The following is a 21,369-nucleotide window of genomic DNA, read 5'->3' on the forward strand; positions in this document are numbered from 1 at the left end:
AAGTGGACAGTTAAATAGGACCGGAGGGAGTAAAATCTACCAATAAGGTCCCCGTAAGATAGCTCAAGTGGTAGGAGTTAGGGACATATAAGTTGGGTATGAGGTCCATGATCGAATTCCGGGTGCAATTTATATTTCCGATTTAAACAAAAATCTACAAATAAGGTGTCGGTTTATAATAAGTAAGTAGGTTTATAAAGACACATATTAAAAAAAGATTAATGAAGGCTAATATGACAAGTTTGATATCCGTAAAATATTTTAGAGAGACAGTTACAATTTTGTGAATAACTTTTTTTTGGTTAACCGATAACATTTGTTATAAAAAAATATTAAAATCTTATTGATTTACATTATAAAAAACTTAATATTGTCGGTTTTTACTATAAGCAATTTAATATTATCAATGCATGTATTATCTTCGTCCCTAATTACAAATACTCATTCGACAATTACATTTATTAAGAAAATATGTTCTGGAGTTAATTAATGTATTGGTTTTAAAAAAATTATTACAATATTTCTTTACACTTAGTTTACCGTTAATTAATGTATTGAGTAGTGGCAAAAAAACACTAATTTTTGATGATAATTAATCTTTTAGAATTACAAAAGAGTAATAATAAGATGAGGGACATATCTTTCCGATGTACCAAAAAAAATAAGATGAGAAATGATAATAAATGTTTTTAAAATATTACAATTGGTCTTTATATAAAGGAACACCAGTATGTCTTTAGTCATTATGTGGGTTGGTGGTGGGTTTATATTTCTCAGAGCAAGGTGTAGCTTGGTTGCCTTCTTTCAGGTTCTGATCGTATTGCACTATGTTCTTGTCTGAAGCTACTTCTGCCTCAAACTGCTTATATTAATAATATCATTTCTTTAAAAAAATGTTTTTAAATGATGTAGGTACCTTTTACTCTTTAATAGTATAAATTTATTTCATTACAATAAATTATAGAAAGAAAAATGTTAGTCATTAAATTCAATGTTTGAAGATAAACTTTCTTCAAGGAAATCTTTTTCAATAATGTCATGGTATTGAATACTCACCATTCTTTCACAAATTGATAGTTTTGCTTTCTCTTTTTTTTTCCCCTCCAAGATAGTTGCTTTATAATTAAAAATAAATAACCATACTAAGAATTTAATAATTATGTGGATATAATACTAAGTTTAACTTTACGTTATAATTATTAATTAAAACCCAATATGTATCCTTCGTAGTGGTAAAAAATAGTTGTTTGAATCTATTGGTTGAGAGTTCGAATTCTAGGAACCGTAGGGGAGGCGTTTGGCCTTGCATTTAAGTGAATGACAAAAGTAACATACGATAAATTTGTAGATTATATTGATTTTTTGAGTTGTGTTTTACAAATGATCATCTCATTATTTATAGGGAGTAATTCGGCTAACTACAACAGTTTATAAACAACCAACAAACCACTAACTCACGTCTTGCTTCTTGTAAATCATCATAAATTATGGGGTATTAGTGTTTAATCTCTCTTAGTCAAGCTGGAAGATTATTCTAAACGACCTTCATTATATGATTTGGTTTGGTAGTGAAAAAATAATTCTTTCTATTATTAAGGAACTAAACATTTGCTATTTTGCACGTGAGCATATTCTACAAGCTTTGAATTATCTTTTCATTTATGCCCAAACCTTTATATTGTCCACAAGCCTTGTGCAACAACTAATCTAGCATCGTTGGTTGTTCATCCGACGATTAGTTCCTATATTATGACTAGTCTATTTTTTCAGCTGTTAAAGTAGTCGTTGTGATTTTTTAGGCGTCAGCAAATAAAGTTCTATTACATTATCATACTCATACGATAAATATTTATTAATTGTTTTCTGTGTTTATATTAATAATCGGCATAGTAACATTGCTTTGTCGCCACGTTAAAAAAAACATTGTTTTGTCATAATCATTATATTATTTTCTGATTTTTTTTTTCCTTATATGTATTTTCAGGTGGGACGAAAATATGAAAATACACCATGAGAGACTTTTTGCACGTAGACTTTCTTCACTCTACATAGTAAGTGAGTGAGATTGGAATGTTTAAGTACTGTTTACTTTTTTGAAGGACACTCGTTGAATCCTTCATTGTCCACTCGAATCCGCAGAGAGTAGTGAGTAGGAAGTAGGAACAACGAGTTTGAATGCTAAACTGAGCTTATTGTCATCAAGTTGAAGATAGAAGCTTTCTGGCACATCATGATAAATCAAATGATGCAATAATACCAAGTACAAGGCAATGTATAACTTATTTTTACGTTTTTTTGTTGTTGTAAATAACGTATTTCAATTAATCCAAACAACATCCGCTAATAGAGTTCAAGTGATCGAAAAAGGAAAGTTAATTATCTCATTTAGTACTCAAGCTGAAGAGATAATAATAATTATTATTATTATCATTTTTTTTTGTAAGTAGGAAAAATAAACAACAAAACTACACCAGGCCCAAATCCTTCAACAGGTGAGGCAACACCGCAATAGGACGATTCACTAAATCTGTAACAGCCCACTGCAATCCGGCACCTAACCTTGTAAGATAATCAGTTGGTTCATTGCCTTCCCAAGAGACATGGCAGATATTAACCTCACAGTTTCGCGAAAGGAGAAGATGAATCCATCAACGCACTGCCATACTAGTGATAATCACATCTCTTCTTTCCAAGAGCTCGAGCCAACTCTAGACAATCCACACCGCATATCGCCTTTCGCCAATTATTCCTCCCAATAAATTACAGTCCCATCAATAAAGCTTGGATTTTCACAAACAACAGGTCTCGACCACTACCTCTTGCATGAAACTCACCGAGCCAATTCCATGTTGAGTCTCGAGCATGTGTTTTCTACGATAAGATATTGGAAACCAAATTTGTGGGATTTTGCTCCCACCAAATATAAGTAGGTTATATTAGAGTCCATTTGACTAGAATTAAAAATATTTATGCTTTGAGTATTAAAATAATTTTTAGTTATTTGGAAAGAATGGAAAGCAAGGAGTATGGTGCTCATGGTTCTATCTCGACCGGTTTTAGGTGAAACCAAGAACGTGTCCAATCAATTTTTTTTGGTTCGGTTGTTAGTAGAAAAATCTAAAATTGAACCAGACCGAACTGATGATGAACGGTTTAGATTAGTTTGGTTTATCAGTTTCAATTTTTTTTTAAAGATAATTTTAAATATATATCAATAAACAGACATATAACAGTACATGTAGGACTGCAATCATATATGATTCACAACATAATCACAAATCTATAATCCATAGTCAACAACTTAACAATGAAGAAGTATTGAAAGAAGTGTTTAATATTAGTACCATTACAAATTGATAATAGAAAAGATAATAAGTATAACAAACATAATAAATCCAACATAAACAATATTTCTTGAAAACTTGTCTTCATTCTAAGCAATGTTCTTCAAAACACTTAATATAAATATCTATATCTGTCCTATTTTTAATTGTTTTTAATAAATATGTATCATTGGTTTGGTTTTTCAGTTATTCAACTTAAAAAATTTCAAACCGTTAACCGAACCAATCTTCATTGGTTTCCATCAGGTTGAATTAGTTTTGAACTGAACATCAAAAGAACTGATCTAATTTAATTTGTTCGATTTGGTTTGTTGGTTTTATTGGCTCAATCTGGAACAACACTAGCATGGAGGGTGAGTGCAATAATTAAAAGGTGTTAATTGCTTTTTTTAGGGGCAAAGATGTTAATTGTTGTTCTTAAGTTATTAGCTTAAAAAAAAAAAGAAGGTGCATGTGTTTGAAAGGACCACCCAAATGTGTGACTTGTCACTAGGGATGACAATTTTGCCCAAACTCATGGGTATCTTTCCGAACCCGATCCGATTTGAAGGACAAAAACCGAGTTGTCTGGATTTGAGTTTGAGTTTGGGTTTTGCCCGTTACTATAGCAGTTTATGAGTTTGGGTTTTGTATTAGTTAAATCCGTGTCCATACCCGCCCAAACCCGAACCCAAAGATACCCAAAACATAAAATTACAAAAACATTCTCATACATGTATATATTTATAAACTTTGTTCTCAGTGTTTGATGATTAATTGTACTTTTGTATGTTTGAGAAAATAAACTCTAAATTATTGTTGTCTCACATTGGTGATGAATGAGGATGAAAGTAGGTTCTTGATCGGGTTGCTATTTCACGTAAGGAATGAGTTTGGGTTTGGGTTTCGGGTAAATCCGAAACCCAATGAGTTTGGGCATGGATTTCATTTTATCGCCCATAAGAGCTTGTGTTTGGGTTTGGGTTTTGAGATTTGGGTTTGGTAATTGTAAAACCCGTGCCCAATCCTACCCATTACCATCCCTACTTGTCACCTTCAATATCATGTTGTGCAGAATGCATTTAAATGCAGTAATTGTAAAAATCATGTCAAGGAAATGAAGGTATTAATTATGCTTGGACAACATAAAATGAGTGTTTCAGAAAAAATTGAGAATAATAAAAAAAGTTTTCCGACCTGCCGGATTCGAACCAGCGACCTAAGGATATCTGACGTTAACCACTACAGTCCTCCGCTCTACCAACTGAGCTAAGGTCGGTTTGTTAATATCAACTAGTATTTACACTAAGTAGATAGTAACCAGTGTTTGTTAATATCCCCAATATATTTTCAATCCGAATTGACCAGTTTTTTTAGGGATTAGGGTTTTCATTCTCCGACTTCGCTGCACACCGTTTCCGACGTTCCTCCATCACCGGCCGGCTACGCCACGGCCTAAATCCGTCGCGGAAGCAGTCTCTCACGTTCAGTGTTTAGGAAGTGAAATTGGTAGAAGCTTTACATGCTGTTTTGAAACTGGTATTATGTTAATTGAAATTTTGTTTTTGAAAGCTTCTGATGAGCTATTTTGGGTTCATAATTAAGTTGAATGCTGTGTTGGGAATCATTCTAATTTTTTTCCAATAGTGTTTACCTTCACTGTAGTTTTGATTAGCTTGTTAAAGTAAGCAAGCAAGAGACTGATAGTTGTAAATGATAGGGATTAAAATTGGGATTGCATTGCGGAATTGCGGACAAATGCTGGTTGAAATGGCCACAATTGCGGTCCTGATGCCGTTGCAGGGACTTCAAAACCCATTAAGTTGCGGCGGCAATTGCAATTGCGGACCGCAATTTAGAACTCAGGTAAATGCTGTACTGCAGTGATTTGGTGGTCTAAACTGATCTTTTTTTTTTCTTCCAATATCTGCATACAGATTGAATGGAGGCGCTTTTCGAAAGAGATGATACAATGATTGACAGTGAAATTGGCGATATGAATGGGGAAATGTCACCATCTGAATCAGAATCAGAAGATATGAAATCTAAAAATGCTGTATATAACATAGATGCTCTATTGGATAAACTTGGAGACATGAGGTGGCCAGTGAATGTGGAATGAGTACACAAACTCTCCATTGATATTGATCAAGAGCAAGAAGTAGATGTCAACGACGACTTGTTACGAGTGCTTGCATTTTACACACAGGCCTTTGAGATGCTTCAGACAATTGTTCTCCCTTTTCTGAGACCTGCAGACTATTATGTTGAGATGATGAAGACAGATAGCCACATGGAAAAGGCAAAAGATCGAATATTACCAGAGGCGAAGAGATTGGCCAAACAGCTTCAGGCACAGAAATTGAAAGAAAGGGCCTAGCAGACAAAGGAGGATAAGAAATGGAGGAAGCCGAGTCAACGGAGTGGGTTTGCTGACAATGCCAATGATGCATACACGGTTTTCGACTTTGAGAGCGGAAAAGTGTACTTCGAGAGGTTGAAGAAGAAAAGGCCAGGCGTGTCTCCAGGTGATCGGTCAAGAGGTAAGGCAATGCAAGGTGTTAGAAATGGGAAGAGACAGAAGCATAGAGAGTTTCGAAATTCCAAATTTGGTTTTGGTGGCAAGAAGGGGTTGCAGACGCAGAATACTGCTGATGATACAGGTGCTGTTGCAGCCTGCAGGGAATAAGAAGAGAAAGAGGTAAAATGCAATCTTCTTCGATTTGTTATCTGAGGAAGCAATGTCATCAAATGTCCCAATGGTGCTATCCGGGGAATTTCCATCTACTGTTTTAGTTCTTTTTCCAATTATGAGTGCTCACATTTGCACTCCAATTTTGATGCTTTGTTAGCTGATCTGTTGCTGTATGCTTTTATGCTTCCCATTGCTAACAGGTATATGATGTAGCTTTTGAGTACACACTACATGACTACACTAATGTTGACATATATCTAGAGTAGTTCTTCTTTTTTTTCAATTTATTTTTCAAATATGAGTACTGCTTTTCTTATGCGATTTTTCCTGGCTAGACTACATAGGCGTATGTCCATGCTAATTTTCTTTAAAATGAAACAAAAATGTGTAGTTTTCACTTTGGTTATCCTATCCTATCATTCTATTTAGTATGTAAGAGCAATTAGAGGTGCCATCATTGACAAAGTTATGAATTTTATTGAATTTGGAAGAAATGAAGAGATAAATGTTGAGAAGAAAAGAACTATATACACATTTTCAGTTTGTAATACAAACCGACAACTAACTTGCTGATGAGACCAAATCTTGTATTTACAGCCAAACAATAAAGATTTTGGTGTAATTAAAGTAAATGAAAATAAAATATTTGCTTGGTGTGTGGGGCTCTCTTCATTTATTGTGTCTCATGGTCATGTAGCCAATGGGGACATCATCATGACAGATTAAAGAATAGTACAGGGAAGGGAAGTCATTCTAACTCTGTTTGGAATGATAGAAAAAGTAAATGAGAGAAGAAAGAGTGTCTTTGGTAAGACTTTTGCCTTAGATTAGAATTGTTTTGATTTCTTAAAACTTATTTGACTAACTCATAAACTAATTAGAAGTGTTTGGTAAATAATCATTTTCATCAATTTATAGGGTTTTTTGAAATGCTACTTCAGGTAGATTATGACTTATTGAATTTACTCACATTTTTATCCTTGTTATTTTAAGGCTTATTTTAATAAAGTCCTTTCATTACTTAATTATATAATGATAATCATATGATACTATTTTTCCATGATTATTGTTTGAAATTTTATGCAAACTTTAAAAATAAACATTTAATTTTATTGATCTTAGAAAAATATAAGTTCATCTATTTACATTAAATTTATATTATATCATTTAACTTAATACAAAAATGAAAATATTAAATATCATATATTTTGAGATGAAAAATAATTTGAAACATGTGAAAACATTTTAAGTGATCCTTATTTTATAATTAATTAGTATTGTAGAAAAGCAAGGTAGTAGTCACAATTTTTCAATTGACCCCCAACTAAATGCATTAGGGATAAACTCCTTTCATACGGACCATGGAATTTGGAATTTAGATTGTGAGGCGCAGATATGATTTTTAACTTAAAAACAAACATGCACTTAAACACCACCATATCAATTTTCATTTTGTTTTGGCAAAATAAATTATTACTTTTAAACTAAAATAATATAATCTTTGAGTTAAAAAAAAATTCTTTAAACTAAAATAATATAATCTTTAAATAACATGAACACTGTTTCATATTAAAAATATTGTAGAAAAGAACGTGGTGTTATGTATCAATTCTCCTTTTGTTTTGGGAAAAAAAAAAACTAAAATAACAAAAAACGTCGACAGCAGGATTCGAACCTGCGCAGGCACAGCCCAACAGATTTCGAGTCTGTCTCCTTAACCACTCGGACATATCGACGCTTGTTGTCAAATCTCTCAGTATATTATTTATATTCACATTAAACGTACAAAAGACTGGGCCATAAAAGTTTCCACTAGTGGAAGCTTTGATGGGGTAACAATGATGGGTACAGAAGCACATGCCTAGAAAAAGTTTTCTACTCAGTGAATTTGGTCAATTAGTTGACATCCTCACAAAGAAAGGGTGGGGGACCTGAGCCCCACTAGAAAAATATGGTAAGTGTGATGCTGGTGTACAAATATAAAAATCTTGCAACAATGAAAATCTAATAGAGAAGAAGGGGCCAAGCCAGATACACAAAACTTGAGTTCTAAGTTTTTTCTGTTTTCATACATTAATTTTCTGTGACTTGCTGAAGAAAAAACACCAGAGTTATTCATAAACTATGTTATTATTCAAGGGGACCCTTCAACTGTTAGCAGGAATGTCAGAGAGAGGTTTATTGGTTCAATATTATAATTATTATTATTCTGCTATATACAAACAAACAAGTTTCCCTTTTTCTTTTCCTACTGGCTTTGTGTTGTGTGTTCTCTCTGACTCATTGCCCCTCCTCACACATTTTATATGTGACTTCTCTGTCTTTACATGCCTTGTTGCTTCTCATCCACTTTGAGCTTTGTCTTTGTTTGTTGTGTCCCTTTGGAGAAGAACCCCCCCATTAGTTGTGCTCCAATTGACCACAACCCTTTTCCCTGGACTTGTGTCTGTGTCCTCTTTTGTTTGTCCTTTTGTCACTCTCAGAATATCAAGTCTCATTGCATCTTCATCTCCATCTTCCTCTTCCATGTCTCTCCTTTGCTTGGATTTTCTTTCATGTAGCTTCCCATTAGACCCCCTTGGTTTGTGTTGAGTTTCAGTTATACTTGTTTGTTTTGAGTTATTAATTATGGAAGCTTGCTGCAATCTTGAAGTGGATGTAAATGGAGAAGAGACCTTCATGGTGGACAAGGTAACCCTCCTCCTCTCTCTTCTTTCTCACCTTTTTCAAAGCTCCTCTTTGTAAATCTTGTCATTTTTTTGTTTACAAACTTTGTCGGTCTTTTTCTCTTTTGGTTCTTGCTTTACTTCCTTTATTGTGAAAAATTATCAATCTTTCTAGTTCTTTTATCTCTTGTGTTTGTTTGTAGGATCTATACTACAATGTAGTAGTCACAAGGTTGTTCCTTTCTTTGGTTTGGTTTATGGTTTCAGCTCATGCTAAAATGTTGCTACTCTTGAATTTAGAAATGATTATGGTTCAATGATTTATACTACTTTGTATAATTTTTAGTTTCTGTTTCTCTCTTCTGGTTTGTAGCTACTAGCCAACTCTCAGTAACTATGAGGTGGGGTAACTGATGCCTGTCCATCCCTGCAGTGAGGTGGGGTAACTGATGCCTGTCCATCCCTGCAATAATTTTCCATCACCATTTTCACAAACCACAAGCCTAATAAGACACATTTTTTCTATCTTTTTTTTTTGTTTTGTTTTTATTTATTTATTTAATGCAGCATGTCACATTAAATGCCCCTGCTATGGTCTTCTGGGGGCTTTAGTGTTCTTTACCTATAGAGTTGCTTTCAAGGCATTTATTTCTTTTCTATACCCTTCTATGCTAGATGATTAATAATTTAGCATAAATAGATCCTTCATGGTGGTCACTCTATTCAACAATTTATTGTCTATAACGACTCCAATTCATCTTTTTGGTTTCTGAGCTTTAATTATTGGGGAACTTTCCTTTCATTCTCTCCATTTTCCCAATTTTTTATCTCCAGTTCCTTTTCTTGTCTTTGTGCTCCAGTAATTCCAATGTCTTTGGTGGGTTACTTTGGTGTTTAACCAATTGTCACTGATAGCTTTTTCCACAATGAAAAACTCCCCTTTACTTGTTTGCTGGAATTTCTTTCTTGTGTAGTTGTTCCTAAATTATTGTACATTATTTGTTCTATAATAATCTAACTTTGTTCTAAATGGGTATTTTTGCAGAGGATTATTACTCAGTACTCAAACAAATTGGCTAAATTATTTGGAAAATCTGGTGATGCTACTGGAAAGCTTAAAGTCATTTTCCATGATTTTCCAGGAGGCGCAGAAGGTTTTGAGCTTATGTTAAGATTCTGTTATAACAATGGCACAGCTGATATAAGTCCTTCCAATTTGTTACTCTCACATTGTGCTGCTGAGTATATGGAAATGAATGAATCTGTTGCTGGTGTTTCTAACTTGTTGAAGCAAACAGAGAAATCACTCCAAGAGATTAACTATTGGTCATGGTCAGAACTTTTGATTGCTTTGAAGCAGTGCCAGGATTCAATAGATGCAGATTGTTCTGTGATGTTAGAGAGATGCTTGGATACTGTAGTGGGGAGGCTGGTTTTGGCCAGTGAAGCAAGCCCCTCTCCATCAACTTGTTCTACCGATAGTTTCGGGGTTCGGTATTCGTGTGATTCTAAAAGTACCGAGAGCATAAAGACAAGTTTCTCGCGTTCAACATGGTTCGATGATCTCCTGTTTTTGAATCCCTTGTTGGTTGCAATGTTGGTGAAGTCAATGTTTTCACATAAGTTGGACCATGTTGTCATCAGCAAGTTTCTTCTCTATTATCAGAAGGCAAAATTATTTACTGCTAGTGCGGAAGAGAAGTGTGAGATCATTGAAATGGTCATTGATATGCATTATTACATGGACCAGAGCTCTATTTCCTGCAAGACATTGTTCGGGATTCTTCGTGTTACTTTGAGTTTGAGCATAAGCAAAAGTAGCAGGAACAAGTTGGAGAATATGATTGGTTCCCACTTGGACCAAGCAACCTTGGACAATTTGCTTATTCCATCTCCCAATGGAATAAGCTACTTATATGATGTGAACCTTGTTCTGAGATTTTTGAAAGCATTCCTGCGTCAAGGAAATAGCCTACCCACTCCCATTCAGATGAGGAAAGTTGCTAGGTTGATTGATTTGTATTTAGCAGAAATAGCCCCTGATCCTTGTTTAAAAGCTTCAAAGTTCCTGGCTCTTGTCACAGCACTTCCAGATTCTGCCAGAGATTCTTATGATGAACTTTACCATGCAATGGACATGTATCTTGAGGTATAATAATTTTCCAATTTAAGTTTTAAGTAGGAAGTCTATAACTTTGGTCACTTGTTAACTACTTCATTAAGAAAATGACTCGAATTTTCATGTTCTATTCTTTAGGAATTTTAATATGATGTATATAATATTTAGTCTTTAAACTTTATCTTATCGAATCTTCCCCCCAAATTTAAGGCCTACTTAAACATGGTGTAGTTGAACTGAATATGTTCTGTTATAGGTACACAGTCAATTATCACAAGAAGAAAGGGTGAAGATATGCTGTAGTTTAAATTATGAGAAGCTTTCATCTCAAGCTTGCCTGCACCTTTCTCAGAACACAAAATTTCCTTCAAAATCTGCAGTTCAAGCTTTAAGCTCTCAACAATCTAAGCTGAAAAACTTGCTACAAGTTACTCCTGGTTCAACTCCATACAACGATTCTCCGTGCAATTCCAAGGGGGTTGCTCAGAAGGGAAAGAAAGATAAAACCAGTGAACAGCTTGTGTTGTATGCTGACAATCATGATCTTTCAGCTGATAATGAGAAACTCAGAGCACATTTGCAAGGAATGCAGTGGAGGGTTATGGAATTGGAGAAAATCTGTAGGAAAATGCAAGTCCAGATGACAAAGATGACTAAATCGAAAGTATCAGGCAATAGTTATGCAAAATCTTTGCCCAAGCTATGCTCATGAGTCTCTTATTTTTGGATTGTATTTATTCTGCTTGAAATTTTTACATCTGTACAGCACAGGAATCAGTTTTGTGTGTTGTAGTTCTTCCTCTTTCCTGCTTAGCTGAGGTTCATTGTGTAAGAACTGTGATATTGATTGTACAGTCACTGAATAATGAAAGAGATTGCAACTCCTTTTCCCCCTTGTTAGAAGTTTGGACATTTATCTTTGGAAATAATACAAGTCTATCTTCATCTTAGTACATGTTTGAAATCCTTTCACAATTGATTCTAAAGACAAAATCAATTGTGGAGAGAGGCTTCTAGCATTGTGCACATTGTTTGTACTTGTACTTGATTCTTGATCTATGAATTGTTAGTACTTCTACTTGAACCTTGATCGTTGAATTTATCACTTTAGCTTTACTTCTCATAATCAATTGCCAATTATCTCTCTCAATTGGGAAACTTGATCTTTGAATTGATCACCATTCCCACTATCTTGATTCTTTGTCCTTGAAAATCACAGTTGACCCCCTAGATGATGACAAAGTAGTAGTTGACACACCTTAGATATACAAGTATAAGGCCAACCAGGGGGGGCCACGTAGTCACTATAATCACCAGCCACCACTCCACCACTATCTGAAGATGCATGAGTTGAAGATGACTTCAGAAAAATATCCCAATTCCCATGAGGTGATTAGTTTTAAGTATTATAATATTTGGACACACTAATGGACACTGTTTTAGGTTGAATGGAATTATTTTGGTGACTTATATTTAATGGTGGAGAATTTTTCTGACTGAATCATGAAGAAAATTAGTTGTAAGCTGTGCATAGAGGTCCCATACATTGCATATTAGTGATAATGCCATTGATAGTGCATTAGAGGTGGTGGAGCTGGTCACTTTTGTTTTTCCTGCTCCATTTCCATGCTTGCCTTTATTAGGTTTGGCAAAATGACAATTGACAACTTATCAGGAAGCTCAGAACATTGTTAGTGTCAATTAAGGTTTTAAAATTAATAGCATGTTTGAATTAGCTTATCAATTCTGCTGTATACAGATTTCCAGCAGTAACACTACTAGACCCTTGTTATCTTTTAATTTTAGGCTTAACATTTTTTGGCTGCAGCAGTACTGATCTGGCATTGCGGGTTATTGCATGCTTGGTTTCGCAATTTGCACATAATTCAAAGTGTGTTTATTCAAAAGTGAAGACCGGTAGTCACCAATGAGAATTGATTCTAGAACATTTCACCATGAAACCAGATATGCTATTAATGCATGTCAAATTGTCATTTGTAGCTTGGTTTGATAATTTGATAACATTATGTGATGCAATTGTAATGTGCAATATTTTATTTTGATGTGGATCCTCTGCTCTGAGGTCTTAAAATCCTGGTTTACATACCCTATAAACTCTTGAAAAGAAAAGCATAAGACTAATTTGCATTTGGTTTGAGCATATGTAAAGGCAAGTGCATCGGTAAGGCATCAATTTGGTGTCATGTGGAACGATGTCTGAACAAATAATTATAAATATATAACGTCCTTTCATATCTACAGAATCGAATATTCGTACAGCAACAGCATGGTGGTGTCAAAGACAGCACATGTTTCTGTGGGGCTAGGTATAGTAGTAACTGGAGTCCCAATTTAATACACTGGACCATGCATATATGGGTGAATGTTTTCTCCCCCTTCTTTCCTGTGTGGTTATTTTTGCATAAAGGAAGGTCTAAAAGCTGATATGTTCTGCAAAGGTACACAAATGAAGTAATGAACAACCATCCTTTTCTGATTAGAGGTACATTTGTGCTGGTGGGTCAATGGGTCATAATCCCACCGCCATATCATTGGCTATCTCAAGTTTTTTGTAGTCCAATTTATTTGTAATGGTCACCTCCATCAATATTAGAAGCATGAATGATGAACCCATAAAGGGTGAAATTCTTTGAAGAGCAACATCTACCATGTCCATAAAGGCACATAGAAATTTTCCATTTCCTGCAATAACATCTCAAGTTATCAAGCTTTAGCTCACCTAGTCCTTAATCATTAGTCAGGGGTTCAATCTTTGCTCAATTAACACATTTCGCAGTTAGTTATTTACCATGACTTGCGAGCATCCAAGACAAGATGATTAGTTACTCTCAAGAATGCTCGCAAGTCTTATGTAATATATTAGGTACAAAAGTAACTCATTGAGAGTTACTCCATTTCATAACTTTTTTGTAATATGAATTTAATAAATTTAACCACTGAATTATTTAATATTATCGTGATAATTATGCATGTCAAAGGTAATTATTAAAATACTCTTGATAAAAAAGAGCAAGGAATTAGATTCCTTCCTTAGGCCACTAATATTATAATCATTCATGTATGCTTACTATAATAGATATTCTTTCCTAGTAGTTGCACTGAAGAAAATGCAAACTGTGTCATTTTCTGGTCACCTTGTTCCCTTGGCCTTATTATAAATGTATAATGAAGAGGGCTAGCGTAACATCTAGGTATGTTTCCCTCTGCAGTATCATTGTGTCAACGTCCTAGAAGTCGGTTCATCTATAATTTGCCGTGAAGATGAAGGCATGCAATATTGATAAAGAAAGAAAATCAACTTGGTAATTTTGAAGAATGCAGTTCATATACATAAATAAAACAGTTCAATTTGTACCAGTAGTTTTTCTTTATTGAGCATAGTGTATTTGCACGCTTCATAAGAATATTACAGTTCCATCAGCATACCAAGAGATCTTATAGTAAAGAAAATAACAAATCGTAGCCGTTGTGCTGTGTTTCCCTTAGACGCTACTCTTCTCCCTCTTTCGAGGTCTCACCACAATTTCCTACATTGGTTGTTGACCCAAATTAAATTACTTTATAATTCAACTAGGATAGGCTTATTATGTTGGTGACTTGTAGTGTAGAAGGTCTCTCACGGATTATAATTTTTTTTAGTATTATTCTTGTAGTACCCAATTCCAGTCATAAATTATACTATTTTATTTTTCTTTTGGTAAATTCTTACTATTTTTTTATCGGTCAAATTTCTCTTTCAGAGATTTGATCCCGGGACATTCTCCTTCCTAACTCATGTCATTTGAGTTCTTGTCACTTAAGTTATCCTTACTATCTAACATTAGTTTTTGGGTTGTCTAAGCCACCCAAGATAAATATTGGATTAAATCACTCTTCAGGTAACCCAATAATATTTTGAGACAAGCCACAAGTAGAATTTTCTAAGACATGTGTCAAAATATTATTAGGCCATCTAAGCCAATGTAATTTTTCTAAAGTGATAAAATTAGTATTCCTCGGACAATGTTAGAATATAATATAAAACCATTAAAGTGGCCCTTACTCAACAGCTTAAGCTTTTGGGATAAAGTGGTTAAGTTAGGCCTCCTTCATGGTATCAGAGCCAATGGTTGTTTGACCATGGGTCTGGGCCCCTATCCTAGATCCATTTGTTGTGGAGACCTCCCATATTTGGGCCACCCGTTTTATTCCACGCTCTAGATGTTCTACACTGGGCGTGAGGGGGTGTGTTAGAGTCCCACATTGGCTAGAGATGTGGTCAAGCAATTGCTTATATATGGTTGTGCAAACCTTAACTCTTGAGCTAGCTTTTGGGTTGAGTATAGGCCCCCTAATTTCTAATATGGTATCAGAGCCTCTATGGCCGAGAGGTCTAGAGTTCGATCCTTGCTCCCCTCACTTTCTAATTAAAAAGTGGAATTTGATTAAGCACATGGTAGGTGGGCCTGTGCATTTATCCACGCTTCAAGCCCAAAGGGCTCTTGCGTGAGGGGGCGTGTTAGAATATAATATAAAACCATTAAAGTGGCCCTTACTCAACAGCTTAAGCTTTTGGGACTTGGTTGTTTGACAGGCAACAAAAAAAATAGAGAAGTTCGACAAATTCTGTTGGCTCTAGTTTGGACTATAAATATGACAACTGATTTTAGTTGGTTGAACCACAAGGCCTTAATGGAAGGTATGTTAATTAGTTGATTTGAATTTTCCGGACTAGACATTTGATTTTGTATAACTTGGACTATCGACTGATAATTTATCATCAGTTGACGATGGAATAGACGCTAATCACCCGATTTGGACTTTCTGAATTAGTGGATGTTGTTGTCTTGTTGGGTCAGCTCTTAGCTTATGAATGGTTGTAATCAACTGTTAGCTGATTGATTAGTTGCTATTAGCTGATTTGGACTTTTTGATTTGGTTAACTAATTTGGGCCTTGAAATAGAGAGTTATTAGCATAAATTTATTACTCGAGTAAAATCCCTAGATAAATCACATGCTATAAAAGATGATACAATTGTTGATAATGACAAATCCCTACTTTTTAGGAAGGAATGTGCTGCATAGATATTGAAATTTTTACTATAGTCAGCTAATTTTTAAGTGATATTTTCGTTTACAACTTGAAGACAAATTCAGAATGGACCCACTTGCACAGATATAGGAGCTTCATGTCAAATGGAGGCGATGGAGCCAACTGATCAACTTGGAAATAGAAACCCGCTCGTCAGTATGACGGGTTTTGAAGGATGTGATAAGATGCTACTGTCCTGAATGTTTGTATACACGCTTAGTGCCTAGAGACCGTGGTAGACTTCCTTAATTACCCATTTGAGGCTCATTTGTACACACAATCAATTTATCAATCAAGCATACAAATTTCCCGCATTTATTTCCCTTTACTTGCCAACACTTTACTTATTTCAACACTTTAGCTTTCCAATACTTTATTTATTCAGCTTTCCGCATTTACTTTTATGCCATTTATTTAGCCATTTCCATATGTTTTTCTCCATTACCTTTGTTTCACTCAACTAGCGTGTACTTTACCTCTCAATAGTAATAGCTAAGAGCTTTTAGAAGTGTCTTAGGAATCTGGATTGAGGAACAATGTTTCTTCCTCAAATAACTGCTTATATAGGGATTCAATGTATTGGTTTTTAATTCGAATCACACAATAGTCCTTAAACAAGAATTTATTTGAACCAACAAATTCGTACACCTAGTGGGACTTGTCTTGCAATTGAGAAGTTTCCATATCCAAATCACGACCTAGTTGGTGCATGCAATTGAAAACTTGACGTCAAATGGATTCTACAAGTAATCACATATCAAGTAGCAGTTGTACCTTTATATTCAGTACGACTTCCTCAACGACACAACCAATACATTCAGGACCAGTGCTAGATTCTGCAGGCAACGCCGTCTCCACGACAACTGCAACAACTGCCATATATAGAGGTTGAATACATGGCTAATAAGAAAGAGGATCAAAGCAGGTCCTCAACAACAACGACTACTTCCATTATACGACAACAAATTGACATGGGTATCAACGACATCGTCGCCCAAGTAACCAAAAACTTGTCCATAATCGTCAGACTCATGGTTCATAATGAGTTGCACTTTGCAAGGGAAGAGTCGCAGAAAAGACAACATGAATCACCAGTTCATGTTGTGCAATCCCTAACCCCACTTGGGGAGGAACTTGTCCAGGAAATACCCACTTTTATCCCATTTCAATATAGGCAAATTCATATCGCAAGGAGAGTTAGAACCTCAAAACCATCAGCTTCCCACAACTGAATTTGACACCTCGATCATAACACCTTGCTCATTGAAGGAAGTGTGCTGATGCAGCCGATGCCTATAGGGATTGAGATCGTCTAGGCTAACAGAACACCATTGATCGGTAGAGATTCTGTCCAACTATGGACGCTTGTGAAAAACTAAGGTATGGAGGCATCCCTAAGAATATGTTTTATGAACAACAAATTCCACCAACAACTTAGTATTAGACACCTCCACCTCAAGTTAAGAAGACACAACTAACTGTTGTGGCCAATCTACCGCCTAACGATCATGGGCTTGGACTCTAGGTGAAACATTTGAATGTTAGGGATTTTAAGGGGCAAATTTGATTGGCCCAAACATGATTGGTGATGCCATAAAGCAATATTTTGACATTCAGTTGCGGTCAATCAGTATACTTGTCTATGAAAAGTCGTATCCTAAATGAATTGGTAGGATTATACCATTGTCGATGGGCTTTAAGGTCCCAGACTTTACAACTTTCTCAGGAGAAGACGATAAGTCTACCATAGAGCATTTAGGCCGATTCGCAACCAAACGTGGTGAGGCCAACAAAAATGAGTTTTACAAACTCCAGTTGTTCCCCTTGTCTCTCACTAGAGCGACTTTTAGACTTTTAGTTGGTACTCCTCATTACCTTCCAATTATGTACAAAACTAGGTAGACATGGATAGAAATTTCCATGACGATGTTTATAGATTACAATATACATTTTTTTTGAACTTAACTACATTGTATTCCAAATTCATTGCAAACACAATCAAAATGTTGAAACATTGAAAATTAACGTAATAAAATCAATTATAGAAAACTATACGTTCAATTATACCTACACTAACATATGACATGCCAATATTCATCTTTGGCATTATGTACAGTCATATTTTCTATATCTTTGCGATTAATATATGTCTCCATTGAGAACAATGGGTTCAATTATCAATGATTTGACTCGATTCTTTGCTATACTATCCGGGGCTCCATGCCCATCTCCAGTTTGGTACGTACACTGAGCAATTCTGGCTAGGTTGGTTGCTATTTCCACAAAAGGTTCTGGGAAAGGTGAGTGGATGAACCTATCTCTATTCATCTTCTTCCAAGTTTCATTAAGCAAACTATGAATGTGTTGGTGAGCACTCTCTTCACCAATATCATTTTCATGCATGCAGGATAAAATTGAATTTGCTACTTCACCTCTCTGTAACTCCGCCTACAAAATATAAAAAAAAACTAATTAATTAACTCTTGGATGATCTTAATTGTCTCAATTTAACTTAAAATTTATAGTTTATTACTTGCAGAGTGCTGATTTGTGGACCATTGTTTTTCTGGCAGACACTCAGACACCTGCAGTTTGTGGCGTTTTTTTATTGTCAAAAATTGCAGTAGAAACAACCACAAACTACATGTACCTGGATGCCGGACAAAAATGAGTAGTTCACAAATCAATTTTTATTATTGGCATGTCATGCATGATAATGTTGTAATAAGAATCAGAGAGTGTATGATTAGGTTGCCCAGAATTACCGTTGATGTACCCAAATCATTGCAAAGTCGAAAAATTATGGATGGTCTTTTGAACAGAGCATGGTAATTTTCCAAGGCCTCAAGTACCTCCTTTGTTGTGTTGTGATTCAGCAAGAAATAGGCATGAGTTAGTATAACTACACCAGACACTGAGACCCAAGCATTATTGAGATAATGCTCAAATTTTGGCAAGTGTTTTTCTCGGCACCACTTTGCTTCTTGTAGGAAAGCTTTCAACATATCAGACCACTGCAATTGAATCGAAAAACCACATAAAAAAATAGTAGTTCATAATTTAGCATTAACACACAAAAATTAAAATTAATTATTGTATTATTAATTAAAGTTGACTTTTTTGTCATAAGACAATTATGCTCCACAAGAGACAATTCAATTCGAGTATGATTCATCTACATCCCGGTAAAACTAACTTAATTCACAATACTATTGTAGTATGTACTCCCTCTATTCACAAATTGACATGTGTCTCATGAATTGTAGTCTCCCCTTTTCCAATTTTTTTAAAAAAATTAAAATAGAAGAAAAGTGAATATTTGTAGTTGAGCTTAGTGTTCGGTGCTAGAGTACTGTGAAAATTTGAAAGTAGATTTAAGTGCATTATATTGTTACTCTATTTTTCCTTTTGTGTTTGAATTCTCAAAATTCATTGTAGGCTTGACTACTGAATTTTTTTTTTGTACAATTCAAATTAAAACTTAAGGACATCTAAATTCTACTATATACATAATGATTATGGTTTTAGCACTTACTGCTTTAGTGAGGTAGGGTAGGATATCATGCCCTTGTTCTCTAAGTGCATCATAAGCCAATTCATTGACTGTGTTGTAGAGGGCTAAGAAGCTTATCTTCATGTATTCTGGGAGAACTTGCATTGCTTTAATGTCCCAACTGAAAGTAACACCATTTGTAATCAATGAATCAATTCACAATGTCACCAATTCAGCAACATTTTTAACCATCAGCAATAACTTGAGGAATATAATACACTTTATAATAAGTAAATTAATGAACAAGAAATTACCTTTCCACAATTGCTGTGAAAAGCTCTAATTCTTCCAAGGTTCCATGCACATCATAAATGTCATCAATTGTAGTTATTAAAGAGGTGACTTTGGTTAAACCTTTGCGAAGATCACTGTATTTTGGCTCAAAAGCCATCCCAACCGTCCAAAAGAAGCACTCCATTAATCTATCACGACTGAAGCTTAACTTTGGGGCAAGCCCCATCCCCTTCCACCACCTTCATTAGACCAATGAAAAAAATCTCAGCATAATATGTACAAATATATGTAAATAATTATGAATTGATTTTGTTGGATAAATTGTTGGAAGAAATTAATTAATTTGACTTTTTCAATATCCTAATTGTGGCCAATCTCGAAGTTTTTTTTATTCAAGAAATGCTTAAAAAAAACCTCAAGAAATTAACCTACCTTGACATTTCTTGGAGATCTTTTTGCAGTGTTGATTGAACCATGTTGAAATCCAGTTTAGCTGCTTCAAGCAACACCCAATTTGCATCCTTTCTTCTTGAATATGACTCAGTGTACCACCGGGCCTCAAGCCTGTGGATACGACGATGTAGTGGAAGCTCCAATGCATGATTCACTTGTTCTAAGAGAATGTTATTTATATCTTCTTCATGGATGCTCTTGAGATGAAAGCTAGTGAAAGCATTGGCCTTATCCAAAATCTGTTCTCCTTCATAAGAAAGAAATGATGCCTCATAGAGACTCAACATTCCTTTTACATTATTGACAAGACTTGTCTTGAAATTACCATTTTGGTCCAAGAATCTCTCAAAAATATCTACATGATGAAATACATGAATTAATTTTCAAAATTCAATTGTACTTTGCTAACTAAATAAAGGCACTACTCCTACATGTGTATATCATGTATAACTGCTAATTTGCTATTTTCATGGTTAATTTGCATCAATTCGATAGTATTGTGCGACCCGAACATGTGGTGAGCGCTAAACAATAACAATGCGCTAAACTGCTGCTCCGTATTTATATATACCTGCTGATACATCGGAGCCGTATTCTCTCAAGAGCCTAAAGCATAGAGCAGTCTTATCCAAGCTTCTATGAACACATGTGTTCAAAGATAGAAACTTGTTAAGAACCTCTCTTATCTCCTTTTCAAAGTGATAGCCAAGACCCAAGCGTTTCACATCATCAATAAGCTCTAGTGTAGTCCAAATCTCTGCTTTGTCATCCTTAATTATTCTTCTCACTTCCTCTTGCAACTTTTTAGCCATATCCTCATAATGTGCATCCTGCAAATGTAACACATAAAGCAAATCACATGTCATAAAATTATAAATACATTGAAATGTGATAAATCTATTTATTAATCAAAGACATTATGCAATGAAGATCGATTATTTAATTACCGCATAACCAAGCTTTAAGGACTGCAAATAATCGTAATTCCAAATGTTAGGTTGGTAATTGGCTGATTTTCTTTGTGACACACTTGTGCTGCTAGTGCTTGCATAGCATGGAATTGGGGAATTAATTCTGTGCCCTTGAAGTAGATTATGCCCTCTTATAATTAGCTTTTGAGGTTTGCAAAAAATAGGATGTGAAGTGAAGGACGAATTGAGCACCATGGAAAAGCTCTGGGCCATTATTATATGCTCACAACTATGGATATTGAAGTGTTTGTGAACCTTTGCT

The 21,369-nt window shown here is 35.0% G+C and overlaps 2 protein-coding genes, 2 non-coding genes and 1 pseudogene across 6 annotated transcripts; 2 read left to right on the plus strand and 3 right to left on the minus strand.

Moving 5' to 3' along the window:
- Positions 1–4,514: 4,514 nt before the first annotated feature.
- TRNAY-GUA (transfer RNA tyrosine (anticodon GUA)) lies at positions 4,515–4,602 on the minus strand. The gene is given in 2 exon segments: positions 4,515–4,550; positions 4,566–4,602. It is a non-coding gene; the product is annotated as a tRNA-Tyr (tRNA).
- Positions 4,603–4,645: 43 nt separating this feature from the next.
- On the plus strand, positions 4,646–6,301 carry LOC130746998 (probable rRNA-processing protein EBP2 homolog; annotated as a pseudogene).
- A 1,371-nt stretch (positions 6,302–7,672) lies between these two features.
- On the minus strand, positions 7,673–7,754 carry TRNAS-CGA (transfer RNA serine (anticodon CGA)). Its single transcript has one exon. It is a non-coding gene; the product is annotated as a tRNA-Ser (tRNA).
- Positions 7,755–8,059: 305 nt separating this feature from the next.
- LOC130747000 (BTB/POZ domain-containing protein At3g22104) lies at positions 8,060–11,704 on the plus strand. 3 transcript variants are annotated; one of them, XM_057599806.1, is made up of 4 exons: positions 8,060–8,709; positions 9,058–9,121; positions 9,730–10,833; positions 11,060–11,704. In XM_057599806.1, the coding sequence occupies exons 2-4, from the start codon at positions 9,098–9,100 to the stop codon at positions 11,513–11,515; spliced, it is 1,584 nt and encodes a 527-aa protein (XP_057455789.1). In that variant the 5' UTR covers positions 8,060–8,709; positions 9,058–9,097; the 3' UTR covers positions 11,516–11,704. The 3 variants fall into 3 exon arrangements, with proteins under 3 accessions (XP_057455789.1, XP_057455788.1, XP_057455790.1); XM_057599805.1 differs by lacking the exon at positions 9,058–9,121 and having other exon boundaries at positions 8,061–8,709; XM_057599807.1 differs by lacking the exons at positions 8,060–8,709; positions 9,058–9,121 and adding an exon at positions 9,308–9,561.
- Positions 11,705–17,799: 6,095 nt separating this feature from the next.
- Positions 17,800–21,369, minus strand: LOC130746999 (tricyclene synthase EBOS, chloroplastic). The gene is made up of 7 exons (XM_057599804.1): positions 21,084–21,369; positions 20,708–20,966; positions 20,116–20,491; positions 19,704–19,922; positions 19,432–19,570; positions 18,662–18,910; positions 17,800–18,344 (listed from the first exon to the last, which is right to left on the minus strand). The coding sequence occupies exons 1-7, from the start codon at positions 21,318–21,320 to the stop codon at positions 18,036–18,038; spliced, it is 1,788 nt and encodes a 595-aa protein (XP_057455787.1). The 5' UTR covers positions 21,321–21,369; the 3' UTR covers positions 17,800–18,035.

Source organism: Lotus japonicus, chromosome 3, assembly GCF_012489685.1.
Source record: "Lotus japonicus ecotype B-129 chromosome 3, LjGifu_v1.2".
Lineage (NCBI taxonomy): Eukaryota > Viridiplantae > Streptophyta > Magnoliopsida > Fabales > Fabaceae > Lotus > Lotus japonicus.

Excerpts from the sequence above, each read along its gene's own strand:
- LOC130747000 (XM_057599805.1), top strand. The coding sequence starts at position 8,647 with ATGGAAGCTTGCTGCAATCTTGAAGTGGATGTAAATGGAGAAGAGACC. Across the intron at positions 8,710-9,729 it reads AGACCTTCATGGTGGACAAG|AGGATTATTACTCAGTACTC; the intron begins GTAACCCTCCTC and ends GTATTTTTGCAG. Across the intron at positions 10,834-11,059 it reads CAATGGACATGTATCTTGAG|GTACACAGTCAATTATCACA; the intron begins GTATAATAATTT and ends GTTCTGTTATAG.
- LOC130746999 (XM_057599804.1), bottom strand. The coding sequence starts at position 21,320 with ATGGCCCAGAGCTTTTCCATGGTGCTCAATTCGTCCTTCACTTCACAT. Across the intron at positions 20,492-20,707 it reads CGGCTCCGATGTATCAGCAG|ATATTTTTGAGAGATTCTTG; the intron begins GTATATATAAAT and ends TTCATCATGTAG. Across the intron at positions 18,345-18,661 it reads ATGATTTGGGTACATCAACG|GCGGAGTTACAGAGAGGTGA; the intron begins GTAATTCTGGGC and ends TATATTTTGTAG.